Source organism: Cherax quadricarinatus, chromosome 75 (assembly GCF_038502225.1).
Source record: "Cherax quadricarinatus isolate ZL_2023a chromosome 75, ASM3850222v1, whole genome shotgun sequence".
In the NCBI taxonomy this organism is placed as follows: Eukaryota; Metazoa; Arthropoda; class Malacostraca; order Decapoda; family Parastacidae; genus Cherax; species Cherax quadricarinatus.
In genome coordinates, this window is record NC_091366.1 from 22,207,710 (window position 1) to 22,222,098 (window position 14,389).

Sequence of the window (14,389 nt, forward strand, 5' to 3'; positions counted from 1 at the left end):
CCTCCTGCCTTATTGTCACCACTGACAGTTTTGACACAGTTCTTGCAGCTAGCCAAGGAGGGTCCCTTGCTGGATCAGGAACTTGCATTTTGGTAGCAAAGTGTTCAGCAAAGCAGGTGGTCCGTTTTCTCTGACTACTAGTAGAGGTGGTCCCATCCTGTCGATTTAGAGGTGGAATAAGTTCATCAGGCAGATAACCTTGTCTGTCCTTGACCAGGGACCACCAGGTTTTGGAGCCTACCCTACCTGATGCTAACTTTCTTTTAGTGTCCACCTCCCATTTAGCAATGGCCCACTTTTGAACATCACCCATATGCCTACAGGCTTGCATGTGCAAGTTCCTGTTATAGGTGGTAGGATGTCTCTCTCTGTCTCTCTCTCTCTGTCTCTCTCTCTCTGTCTCTCTCTTTCTCTCTGTCTGTCTCTCTCTGTCTCTCTCTCTCTGTCTCTCTGTCTCTCTCTCTCTCTCTCTCTCTCTGTCTCTCTCTCTGTCTCTCTCTCTGTCTCTCTCTCTCTCTCTCTGTCTCTCTCTCTCTGTCTCTCTCTGTCTCTCTCTCTCTCTCTGTCTCTCTCTCTCTCTGTCTCTCTCTCTCTCTCTGTCTCTCTCTCTCTGTCTCTCTCTCTGTCTCTCTCTCTCTCTCTCTCTCTGTCTCTCTGTCTCTCTCTGTCTCTCTGTCTGTCTCTCTCTCTCTCTCTCTCTCTCTCTCTCTCTCTCTCTCTCTCTCTCTCTCTCTCTGTATCTCTCTCTCACAGGTACATGTAAGTGAAGTTATCATACATAATATAAATTACCTAGGATAACTCAAAAAATCCAGACAAAGTACTATACAGTGGATCTGTGCTCCAGTGCCCTAAATTAATAATAATATTAATAATTATTATTGTTATTATTGCAATAATACATGTGTACTAATATTATTAATAATATTATTATTAAACTATAATATAATAATTGTGTACACTCACTACACCTGCCATCCGACTTATGACCGAGTTTGGTTCCGAGAAACCGGTCGTAAGTTGAAATGGTTATAAGTCGAACTTTACTACTGAATATCAATAAAAGATTTTTGTAATGACTTTATTTTATTGTTTTATTTTGGTATTTCATGTTTTACTTTACTTTTTATGTTGTTAGTACTGTATTTTATACTGTAAGGTTTAGGATAAACACTGTGTACAACACAAATAGTTGTTTATTTCCCAGAAATTTGGCATAAAAAACACGGTCGTAAGACGAGTGGTCATAAGTCGAGCGGGTCGTAAGTCGGATGGTAGGTGTACTTACCTTAAAATATCTGTAGTCTTAATGTTGAGTGAGAGGTGAGTAAACAAGATTAAATGAATAAACGAGAGAGAATGAGAGGGTAGAAGGTTCAAGAGTTATGTAAGAACATAAGAACATAAGAAAGGAGGAACACTGCAGCAGGCCTGTTGGCCCATACTAGGCAGGTCCTTTACAATTCATCCCACTAACAAACATTTTACCAACCCAATTTTCAATGCCACCCAAGAAACAAGCTCCGATGTGCAAGTCCCTCTCAAATCCAACCCCTCCCACTCATGTACTTATCCAACCTAAATTTGAAACTACCCAAAGTCCTAGCCTCAATAACCCAACTAGGTAGACTGTTCCACTCATCAACTACCCTATTTCCAAACCAATACTTTCCTATGTCCTTTCTAAATCTAAACTTATCTAATTTAAATCCATTACTACAGGTTCTCTCTTGGAGAGACATCCTCAAGACCTTGTTAATATCCCCTTTATTAATACCTATCTTCCACTTATACACTTCGATCAGGTCTCCCCTCATTCTTCGTCTAACAAGTGAATGTAACTTAAGAGTCTTCAATCTTTCTTCATAAGGAAGATTTCTAATGCTATGTATTAATTTGGTCATCCTACCCTGAATGTTTTCTAACGAATTTATGTCCATTCTGTAATATGGAGATCAGAATTGAGCTGCATAATCTAGGTGAGGCCTTACTAATGATGTATAAAGCTGCAGTATGACCTCTGGACTTCTGTTGCTTACACTTCTTGATATAAATCCCAGTAATCTATTTGCCTTATTACGTATGCTTAGGCATTGCTGTCTTGGTTTAAGGTTGCTGCTTACCATAACCCCCAAGTCCTTTTCGCAATCTGTATGGCTAAGTTCTACATTATTTAACTTATAAGTGCTAGGGTTATGGACACTCCCGAGCTTCAGAACCTTGCATTTATCTACATTGAACTGCATCTGCCACTTTTCTGACCAAGAGTAGAGTTTGTCTAAATCCTCCTGAAGTTCCCTAACATCTGCGTTTGAATCAATTATCCTACCTATCTTCGTGTCATCTGCGAATTTGCTCATATCACTAGCAATTCCTTCATCAAGATCATTGATATATATTATAAACAACAACGGGCCCAAGACTGATCCCTGTGGAACGCCACTTGTTACTGATCCCCACTCGGATTTAACCCCATTTATGGACACTCTCTGCTTCCTGTCTGTTGTTGTTGTTACCAGCCCAGACACGAATGGTTTCTGTTCACTCTGTCAAGCCGACCAGAAAAACATCTCATATTTGTTAATTTATATGTTTATATGTTATATAACATGTTTATTATATAATTTTGAAAAAAAAATCATATTTGGATTAAGCAAAATGTCTATATTAACATTTTATAAACATTTAATGCACCTCTAATTATTATTTTGTTATTATCATTATTAATATGGCATCTTCAAGACCAATTACACTCTTAATGAGTGGCTCTGAGACAGACAAGCAGACAGACACAGGTAGACAGAAAGATAGACACACAGGTAGACAGAAAGACACACAGGTAGACAGAAGGACACACAGGTAGACAGACACAGGTAGATAGAAAGACACACAGGTAGACAGAAAGAGACACAAAGGTAGACAGACACACAGGTAGACAGACACAGGTAGACAGAAAGACACACAGGTAGACAGGCAAACAGACACACACAGATACAGAGAGACACAGATATACAGGCAGACAGATACAGTGGACCCCCGCATACCGTTGGCATCACATAACGTTAAATCCGCATACCGATACATTTTATCGCTAAGATTTTGCCTCGCATACCGCTAAAAAACCCGCTCAACACTACTCGTCCGAGACGCGTCTAATGTGCGGTCTGAGCCAGCCTCACATGTTCCGCCGGTGGCATTGTTTACCAGCCAGCCTCCGCCGTAACATCCAAGCATACAATCGTAACATTTCGTATTATTACAGTGTTTTTGGTGATTTTATCTGCAAAATAAGTGACCATGGGCCCCAAGAAAGCTTCTAGTGCCAACCCTGTGGTAAAAAGGGTGAGAAATATTATCGAAATACTGTGGTATCATGGTCAACTGCTGATGCTGCTGCTGCTGTAGCACTGTCAGCTGCTGCTGCTGCTGTAGCACCGTCAGCTGCTGCTGCTGCTGTACCACCGTCAGCTGCTGCTGCTGCTGTAGCACTGTCAGCTGCTGCTGCTGCTGTAGCACCATCAGCTGCTACTGCTGCTGTACCACCATCAGCTGCTGCTGCTGCTGTAGTACCGTCTGCTGCTGCTGTAGTACCGTCTGCTGCTGCTGTAGTACCGTCTGCTGCTGCTGTAGCATCGTCTGCTGCTGCTGTAGCATTGTCTGCTGCTGCTGTAGCACTGTCAGCTGCTGCTGCTGCTGCACTGTCAGCTGCTGCTGCTGCTGTAGCACTGTCAGCTGCTGCTGCTGCTGCTGCTGTAGTACCGTCTGCTGCTGCTGTAGTACCGCCTGTTGCTGCTGCTGCTGTAGTACCGTCTGCTGGTGCTGTAGCATCGTCTGCTGCTGCTGTAGCATTGTCTGCTGCTGCTGTAGCACTGTCAGCTGCTGCTGCTGCTGCACTGTCAGCTGCTGCTGCTGCACTGTCAGCTGCTGCTGCTGCACTGTCAGCTGCTGCTGCTGCACTGTCAGCTGCTGCTGCTGCAATGTCAGCTGCTGCTGCTGCTGTACCACCATCAGCTGCTGCTGTAGCATCGTCTGCTGCTGCTGTAGCACTGTTGTTGGTGTGGCTTATTGAGAATACCAAGAAACAATTAACCCCAGAGGGTTAGCCACCCAGGATAACCCAAAAAAGTCAGTGTCATCGAAGACTGTCTAACTTATTTCCATTGGGGTCCTTAATCTTGTCTCCCAGGATGCAACCCACACCAGTCGACTAACACCCAGGTGAACAGGGAAAAACGCCTGGAACTAGTGCTCATATTGGTGAATTTAAAGCCAGCAAAGGTTGGTTTGAGAGATTTAAGAATCGTAGTGGCATACACAGTGTGATAAGGCCTGTTCTGGAAGAAAATGCCAAACAGGACCTACAGTACTCAGGAGGAAAAGGCACTCCCAGGACACAGTGTCTCATCAGTCATTGCTGCATCTTCAATAAAGGTAAGTGTCATTTATTCTTCATTTAGTAGAGCAGTACATGCACAATATATACTGTGCATGTACTACTCTACTATTGCGCATGTATCCTTCTCTTTGTGTGTAGGAAAATGTATATTTCATGTGGTAAAATTTTTTTTTTTCATACTTTTGGGTGTCTTGCATGGATTAATTTGATTTCCATTATTTCTTATGGGGAAAATTCATTCGCATAACGATAATTTCGCATAACAATGAGCTCTCATGAACGGATTAATATCGTTATGCGGGGGTCCACTGTACAGACAGGTTTATGTGCAACACTGAAAACAAATGGAGAGTTCGAGAGTAAGAGCCTTTCTTGCCACAATCTCCAGTGCAAGATTCAGACTTCATCTTAGGGGCCATGGTGAAATTTACTGTCCGGTTACTACAGTTTATAAAGTATGATGCTGCTGATAGGACAGGGTTATTCAAACTGATGCTGCCTGCATGACACATTGCCGCCGTGAGTATTGTCAAATATTGTACAGAGGTATGCATCATTCGGCCCAGCCTAGCTGCCAGATGCACGGTCATAAGTCGAGTGGACATATGTCGAGAAGGTCGTAAGTCAGATGGTAGGTGTCTACAGTGGACCCTCGACCAACGATGGCATCGATTAATGATAAATCCGACGAGCGATACATTTTAGCGCAAAAATTTTGCCACGACTAGCAGCGCTAAAAAACCCGACCAACGCTATTCGTTCCATTCGAGACGCGTCCACTTTGGCCTGAGTGCGCCTCACTTGTCCCATGGGTGCCAGTGTTTACAAGCCAGCCAGCCACCGCAGTCGCTTCCAAACATACAAGTGGAACATTTCATATTATCACAGCCTTTGTAGTGATTGCACCTGCAAAATAAGTGACCATGGGCCCCAAGAAAGCTTCTAGTGCGAACCCTACATGAAAAAGGGTGAGAATTACTATGGATATGAAGAAAGAGATCATTGCTAAGTATGAAAGTGGAGTGTGTGTCTCCGAGCTGGTCAGGTTGTACAGTAAACCCCAATCAACCATCGCTACTATTGTGGGCAAGAAAACGGCAATCAAAGAAGCTGTTCTTGCCAAAGGTGCAACTATGTTTACGAAACTGAGATCGCAAGCGATAGAAACTGTTGAGAGACTGTTATTGGTGTGGATAAATGAAAAACAGATAGCAGGAGATAGCATCTCTCAAGCGATCATAGGAAGTTGCATGACGATTTAATTAAAAAAATGCCAGCAACTAGTGGTGATGTGAGTGAATTTAAGGCCAGCAAAGGTTGGTTTGAGAGATTTAAGAAGCGTAGTGGCATTCATAGTGTGATAAGGCATGGTGAGGCTGCCAGTTCGGACCACAAAGCGGCTGAAAAATATGTGCATGAATTCAAGGAGTACATAGACAGTGAAGGACTGAAACCTGAACAAGTGTTTAATTGTGATGAAACAGGCCTGTTTTGGAAGAAAATGCCAAGCAGGATGTACATTACTCAGGAGGAAAAGGCACTCCCAGAACATAAGCCTATGAAAGACAAGCTTACTCTGTTGATGTGTGCCAATGCTAGTGGTGATTGCAAAGCGAAGCCTTTATTGGTGTATCACTCTGAAACTCCCAGAGTGTTCAGGAAAAACAATGTCCTCAAGGCTAATTTGTGTGTACTGTGGAGGGCAAACAGTAAGGCATGGGTCACTAGGGACTTTCTCTATGACTGGCTACACCATGCATTTGCCCCCACTGTGAAAAATTACCTAATTGAAAAGAAATTAGACCTTAAGTGCCTCCTGGTATTAGACAATGCTCCTGGTCATCCTTCAGACTTGGCAGAGCGACTTTCTAGGGATGTGAGTTTCATTAAGGTCAAGTTTTTGCCTCCTAACACCACTCCTCTCCTGCAGCCCATGGACCAGCAGGTCATTGCAAACTTCAAAAAACTGTACACAAAAGCTATGTTTGAAAGGTGCTTTGTAGTGACCTCAGAAACTCAACTGACTCTAAGAGAGTTTTGGAAAGATCACTTTAATATCCTCGATTGTGTAAACATTATAGGTAAGGCTTGGGAGGAAGTGACTAAGAGGACCTTGAACTCTGCTTGGAAGAAACTGTGGCCAGAATGTGTAGACAAAAGGGATTTTGAAGGATTTGAGGCTAACCCTGAGAGGCATATGCCAGTTGAGGAATCCATTGTGGCATTGGGGAAGTCCTTGGGGTTGGAGGTTAGTGGGGAAGATGTGGAAGAGTTGGTGGAGGAGGACAATGAAGAACTAACCACAGATGAGCTGCTAGATCATCTTCATCAGCAAGAGGCTACACCTGAGAAAACTGCTTCGGAGGAGGGGAGAGAGAAATTGAAGAAGTTGCCTACTTCTAAGATTAAGGAAATCTGTGCAATGTGGCTTAAAGTGCAAACCTTTATGGATGAAAATCACCCTCACACAGCTACTGCAAGCTGTGTTGGCAACCTGTACACTGACAATGTTGTGAAACACTTTAGAAATGTCATAAAGGAACGGGAGGTACAGGCCTCTATAGACAGATATGTTGTGCGGCAGAAGTCCAGTGACTCTGAAGCTGGTCCTAGTGGCATTAAAAGAACAAGGGAAGTAACCCTGGAAAAAGACTTGCTACCTCAAGTCCTAATGGAAGGGGATTCCGCTTCTAAACAATAAGAAGATCAACACTCTCCCCTCCTCCCATCCCATCAATCATCACCAGATCTTCAATAAAGGTAAGTGTCATGTAACTGTGCATGTCTTCTTCAGTTTGTGTGTATTAAAATTAATATTTCATGTGGTAAATTTTTTTTTTTTCAATACTTTGGGGTGTCAGGAATGGATTAATTTGATTTCCATTATTTCTTATGGGGAAAATTAACTCGACTAACGATAATTTCGATTAACAATGAGCTCTCAGGAACGGATTAATATCGCTGGTCGAAGGTCCACTGTATATATTATATATATATATATATATATATATATATATATATATATATATATATATATATATATATATATATATATATATATATATATATATATATATATATATATATATATATTCATCTGCATGCCTGTGAAGTGTGACCTAAGTGTAAGTAGAAGTAGCAAGATATCCCTGTTATCCAGCATGTTTATGAGACAGAAAAAGACAACAGCAATCCTACCATCATGTAAAACAGTTACAGGTTTCTGTTTCACAGTCATCTGGCAGGACGGTAGTACCTCCCTGGGTGGTTGCTGTCTACCAACCTACTTGGACATGTAGAGAGAATGGAACGAAACAGAATGACTTCAAGAGTGTATCAATCTGTAGTGGAAGAAAAGTGGGGTAGGAGTTGTCCTAGGAAAGGTTAGAGGGAAGGGATAAAGGAGGTTTCGTTTGCGAAGGGCTTGGACTTCCAGCAAGCATGTGTGAGCATATTTGATAGGAGTGAATGAAGACAAATGGGTTTTAATACTTGGCATGCTGTTGGAGTGTGAGCAAAGTAACATTTATGAAGGGATTCAGGGAAACCAGCAGGCCGAACTTGAATCCTGGAGATGGGAAGTACAGTGCCTGCACTCTGAAGGAGGGGTGTTAATGTTGCAGTTTTATAAACTGTAGTGTAAAGCACCCCTCTGGCAAGACAATGATGAAGTGAATGATGGTGAAAGTTTTTTTTTCAGGCCACCCTGCCTTGGTGAGAATCGGCTAGTGTGTTAATAAATAAAAAAAAAAAATGCCTTTCGCAACATCAGCTTCCTTTATTTGTTCATTCTTTGCCAGGATAGAAGTGATTGTGTTTCCCATACATCCTGGAAAGCTCAACAAGTTTCACACCACTCTAATACTTCTGTATTATTTCCTTCTTCACATCAATGGTGTTTCTCACTTTCTTTACCATGGGGTACCACTATCAAGTTTCTTGGGGTCCATGGTAGCTTATTTCACAGTCCCACAAGCACTGAACACAATGAATTAATCGTAAAATGTTTGAATGAGAGCACAGGTTAGTGTTCACTCAAGCGTCAGCAAAGCCACATTGGCTCATGGCACCTGCACGGGGACATAGACAGTGGGCTGGCGGACAGGTCTGGTACCCGGCAGTTCGAAAATAGGGGCAAGTTCAATAATAGGGACAAAGTTGGTTCGAAAAAAACTGTTGATTGTCAAAGTATTTGATAAGCGATACATTCGAAATTTGAGGTTTCACTGTATTTAGAGTAATGTGTTGCAGTGCAAAGACAGCCACTCTCATGCCTAGGCATTATGGGCAGACTTAATTTAATGGCTTACAGACTTTTTAATACTTAAGAAATTTATCATAGTTTAAGTTGTACAATAGTTTCAATAGTACAATTATTATAATTATACAATTGTATGACTAAGAAAAAACTTTTGTTTTTTGTGTGAATAAAAATTTGAAATGAAAAGCAAGCATAATATAAGAAGTTCCTGGAGAGATGACTAATGAACAGAGAAATTGTTATTTTAGTGTCAGGAATGTCTTCATTATTTATTCTGAACCCTATTTGGAAAATGGTCTTTCTTGAATTTTGTGTGAAATTGGAAAAATTAGTATTTTCTGATCAATTTACTGAGTAGTTGAAATAGGTAAATGGGCAGCTTCTTGTACTCAATCGATAGAATGAAAGGAGTTCTAACATCATAACTATGAGTTTGGTTGACTGGAACACTGGAATTGGCCCAAATTATGGCTGAAAAGAGGCAAAATCACTGATAAGTAAATATAGCATGACTACTAAATTTGTGAGAGCGTAATTCCAAAAGTTTTCCATCAAATTTTTGTGCTTTTCGGTCACAAACTTTCCTAGCCCTACCTTTTGCACACTCCTACAACACACTAGTCTCTGACCTTTGTATATTCCTTCTTTAGCACAATTCACCCTGCTGTGCTCTATGACCTTTTCAGGTTTAGCACCTTGATTATATTACTGCTTCTCCTCACTCAACAACAGAGTTCCGTTCCTAAGACCATGTTGGTATACAAATTTATCACTAAGTGAGGAGCATAATATAATGACAGTGGGTTTGTGTCAACCATGTTTGATATTGTTTTAATGTCATCTTTGCTCCATTTATTACATTTCTGGTATATTTTTAAATGTTTATATAGTAGTGTACTGTATATTGTAATAAGCAGAATACAGGAAATCAGCTCTAATATACATTATTTAGGTATGCATACTGGTCAGAGAGCCCATCGTAAGTCTGAGGTGTCGGTAAACGAGTACGTCGCTAAGTGAGGAAAGGCTGTATTAATATTATTATACTCCAAGAATATAATAAAAATTAAAGATGTTTGTGTTGAAGTCATATTGTTTACTCAGTTATTAGTTAACATAATTATTATACACAACTTGTGATTTATCTTGAAGATCTTTACAGATAAACATTTAAGTGACAATTTTATTTAGTGAAGCATGTGACAATAGAGAAAAAAATCTTTTTTAGTTGAGTATGTTGTGTTGGTAATTGTGGAATATTGTGCTATACTGACTCAAGTTTCTATTGCAGAAGTATTTTGTGGAAGACTACCAGGTTGTGTCTTGCCAGACACTATATCTTCAGTACTTCAAGAAGCACCAGTGTAAGTGTCTTGAACAACAACTGATATTGCAGAAGTATTTTGTGGAAGACTACCAGGTTGTGTCTTGCCAGACACTATATCTTCAGTACTTCAAGAAGCACCAGTGTAAGTGTCTTGAACAACAACTGATATTGCAGAAGTATTTTGTGGAAGACTACCAGGTTGTGTCTTGCCAGACACTATATCTTCAGTACTTCAAGAAGCACCAGTGTAAGTGTCTTGAACAACAACTGATATTGCAGAAGTATTTTGTGGAAGACTACCAGGTTGTGTCTTGCCAGACACTATATCTTCAGTACTTCAAGAAGCACCAGTGTAAGTGTCTTGAACAACAACTGATATTGCAGAAGTATTTTGTGGAAGACTACCAGGTTGTGTCTTGCCAGACACTATATCTTCAGTACTTCAAGAAGCACCAGTGTAAGTGTCTTGAACAACAACTGATATTGCAGAAGTATTTTGTGGAAGACTACCAGGTTGTGTCTTGCCAGACACTATATCTTCAGTACTTCAAGAAGCACCAGTGTAAGTGTCTTGAACAACAACTGATATTGCAGAAGTATTTTGTGGAAGACTACCAGGTTGTGTCTTGCCAGACAGATGTTCTTCTTGTGAATTTTTAACTAGCTATTACTAATTAAACAATTTTGCTTTTGATATTGGGCCTAAACATGAGAGAATGCATCTATGTGATAAGTGTGCACTATATAAAACAAATCCTGCAGCAGGCAATGCATGAGAAAAAAACAAAGTGCAACTGTGTTTTTGGATTAAAACAGCAAATTTTTGGTGTATTTTCATGTTTTTTTATAGTAGCATTCACCGTTTCTTAGTCTCATTTGATAAAATAGAAGATGTATTACAGAAATGACTTTGATGGATTTTAGTACAGAAAATAACTTGAAATTGAGTTCAGAGTTGTGGAAATGTTCTGTTTTTGCTGATATTAGAGGATAAACAATCACATCACGTGTCCAATACACGTCAGCTGGCGGGTTTAATGTGTGCTGCTGTATGCACTGATATTATTTATACAGTTATTACAATATTGCATAACAGTAACTTTTCTATTTTTTGTGTGCATAAAAATAATTTGTGAATAAGAAATCAAAATGAAATTCATCTGTAAAGCCTACAAATATAACTAATAAGTAGTAAAAATGTTAGTTTAGTGCCAGGTTGCCTGCATTGATTATTCTGGACCCTATTTTGAAATTGGAATATTTTGAATTTTGTGTGAAATTGGCCATATTACCAATACCAGGTTGCCTGCTTTGATTATTCTGGACCCTATTTTGAAATTGGAATATTTTGAATTTTGTGTGAAATTGGCCATATTACCAATACCAGGTTGCCTGCTTTGATTATTCTGGACCCTATTTTGAAATTGGAATATTTTGAATTTTTTTGTGAAATTGGCCATATTTCCAATTTCCAATCACTTTATTGGGAAGTTGAAATAGTTGAATTGGGCAGTTTTATGTGCTTAATTGATAATATAGAACACATACTAGTGAAATAGCTAAGAATTTGGTCTAATGGAACTATGTAATTGGCCAAAAACAGGACTCAAAGTGGGGAAAATTGCCAATGCATAAATATTTCTGACACAGCAAAATTTACAGGAGTATAACCTCATCAATTCTTTATAAAATTATTTCATTTTATTACATTAAGAAAAAGATTCTCTATGATTTCCTAAGAGAAAATAATATTTTTTAGACCCTGTGGGGAATTTTCAGATTGGGTGTCTGAACCCTCAAAGGATCAATAAAAGAATAAAGAGAAATTTGTTTAAACACAAGAACAAATAATAATAATAATAATAATAATAATAATAATAATAATAATAATAATAATAATAATAATAATATTGTTGAGTGTATCTGCAGTGTTCTAGTACATATATTAATCTTTTAACACAAAACAAAAATTATGAATGTTTTTTAACAATATGAACTTTATTAGTGCTCATAAGTAGAAAAAGTTTTACCTAAATAAATCTTAACATGGGAATATGTTCATAAGGAAAACCATGTGTTCAGTGTTCAAAATAGTTAAAAAAAATCATAAAGTAGACTTGTGAGAACATAAGGAAGATTAACTATAAAACTGTTGTATGACTAAAATATTTTAAATGAAATACCTTCATTTAAAAAATATGGGAAAACATAAAGAACACAAACCATATGAATGTTCTGAGTGTCTGAAATGTTTTAGTAAAAAAAGTCATCTTGTGTCACATGCGAGAGTACATACAGGAGATAAACCATATCATTGTGCTGAGTGTCTGAAATGTTTTAGTAAAAAAAGCAGTCTTGTGGCACACATGAGAGTACATACAGGAGATAAACCATATCAATGTTCTGAGTGTCTGAAATGTTTTAGTCAAAAAAGCAGTCTTGTGACACACATGAGAGTACATACAGGAGATAAACCATATCAATGTTCTGAGTGTCTGAAATGTTTTTATCATACAAGCAGTCTTGTGACACACATGAAACTACATACAGGAGATAAACCATATCAATGTTCTGAGTGTCTGAAATGTTTTAGTCAAAAAAGCAGTCTTGTGACACACATGAGAGTACATACAGGAGATAAACCATATCAATGTTCTGAGTGTCTGAAATGTTTTAATAAAAAATGCAATCTTGTGACACACATGAGAGTACATACAGGAGATAAACCATATCAATGTTCTGAGTGTCTGAAATGTTTTAATCAAAAAAGCAATCTTGTGAAACATATTAGAGTACATACAGGAGATAAACCATATCAATGTTCTGAGTGTCTGAAATGTTTTAATCATACAAGCAGTCTTGTGACACACATGAGACTACATACAGGAGATAAACCATATCAATGTTCTGAGTGTCTGAAATGCTTTAATAAAAAATGCAATCTTGTGACACACATGAGAGTACATACAGGAGATAAACCATATCAATGTTCTGAGTGTCTGAAATGTTTTAGTGTAAAAAGCAGTCTTGTGACACACATGAGAGTACATACAGGAGATAAACCATATCAGTGTTCTGAGTGTCTGAAATGTTTTAATCAAAAAAACAGTCTTGTGACACACATGAGAGTACATACAGGAGATAAACCATATCAATGTTCTGAGTGTCTGAAATGTTTTAATCGAAAAAGCAACCTTATGACACACATGAGACTACATACAGGAGATAAACCATATCAATGTTCAGAGTGTCTGAAATGTTTTAATCGAAAAAGCAGTCTTGTGAAATGTTTTACATGTTAGTGTTTAATATTTCGAAAAAGCAAAAACCTCCTTTACCCCCTCCCTCCAACCTTTCCTAGGCCGACCCCTACCCCGCCTTCCTTCCACTGCAGACTGATACACTCTTGAAGTTATTCTGTTTCGCTCCATTCTCTCCACATGTCCGAATCACCTCAACAACCCTTCCTCAGCCCTCTGGACAACAGTTTTGGTAATCCCGCACCTCCTCCTAACTTCCAAACTACGAATTCTCTGCATTATATTCACACCACACATTGCTCTCAGACATGACATCTCCACTGCCTCCAGCCTTCTCCTCGCTGCAACATTCATCACCCATGCTTCACACCCATATAAGAGCGTTGGTAAAACTATACTCTCATACATTCCCCTCTTTGCCTCCAAGGACAAAGTTCTTTGTCTCCACAGACTCCTAAGTGCACCACTCACCCTTTTCCCCTCATCAATTCTATGATTCACCTCATCTTTCATAGACCCATCCGCTGACACGTCCACTCCCAGATATCTGAATACATTCACCTCCTCCATACTCTCTCCCTCCAATCTGATATCCAATCTTTCATCACCTAATCTTTTTGTTATCCTCATAACCTTACTCTTTCCTGTATTCACTTTCAATTTTCTTCTTTTGCACACCCTACCAAATTCATCCACCAATCTCTGCAACTTCTCTTCAGAATCTCCCAAGAGCACAGTGTCATCAGCAAAGAGCAACTGTGACAACTCCCACTTTATGTGTGATTCTTTATCTTTTAACTCCACGCCTCTTGCCAAGACCCTCGCATTTACTTCTCTTACAACCCCATCTATAAATATATTAACCCTTTCAGGGTCCAAGGCCAAAATCTGAAGTCACGCACCAGTGTCCAAGAAATTTTGAAAAAAAAAAAATTATTTTTTCTTACAGAATTAAAGAGCATATTTTTGTGAAGGTAATAAAACAAAAAAAATTAGAATCTGATCAGTACTTACCGAGATACAGTGCCAAGAAGTTTGTAGAAAATGATGTGGTGGCGGCAACATCGACGAATTCCACATACGCGTATTATATTATTTTGTTGTTTTAGTTGTTTTTTCTTTTCTTTTCCAATTTTTTTCTATTC

The 14,389-nt window shown here is 39.1% G+C and overlaps 1 protein-coding gene across 1 annotated transcript in view; it reads left to right on the forward strand.

Annotated features, from left to right (window-relative positions):
* LOC128691940 (zinc finger protein 84-like) overlaps positions 1–13,286 on the forward strand; it is a 75,408-nt gene extending 62,122 nt beyond the window's left edge. The window contains exon 2 of the mRNA XM_070101101.1: positions 9,949–13,286. Within this exon, the coding sequence (XP_069957202.1) occupies positions 12,159–13,286 (1,128 nt within the window). The 5' untranslated portion in view covers positions 9,949–12,158. The remainder of the gene's footprint in view (positions 1–9,948) is intronic.
* Positions 13,287–14,389: the final 1,103 nt, after the last annotated feature.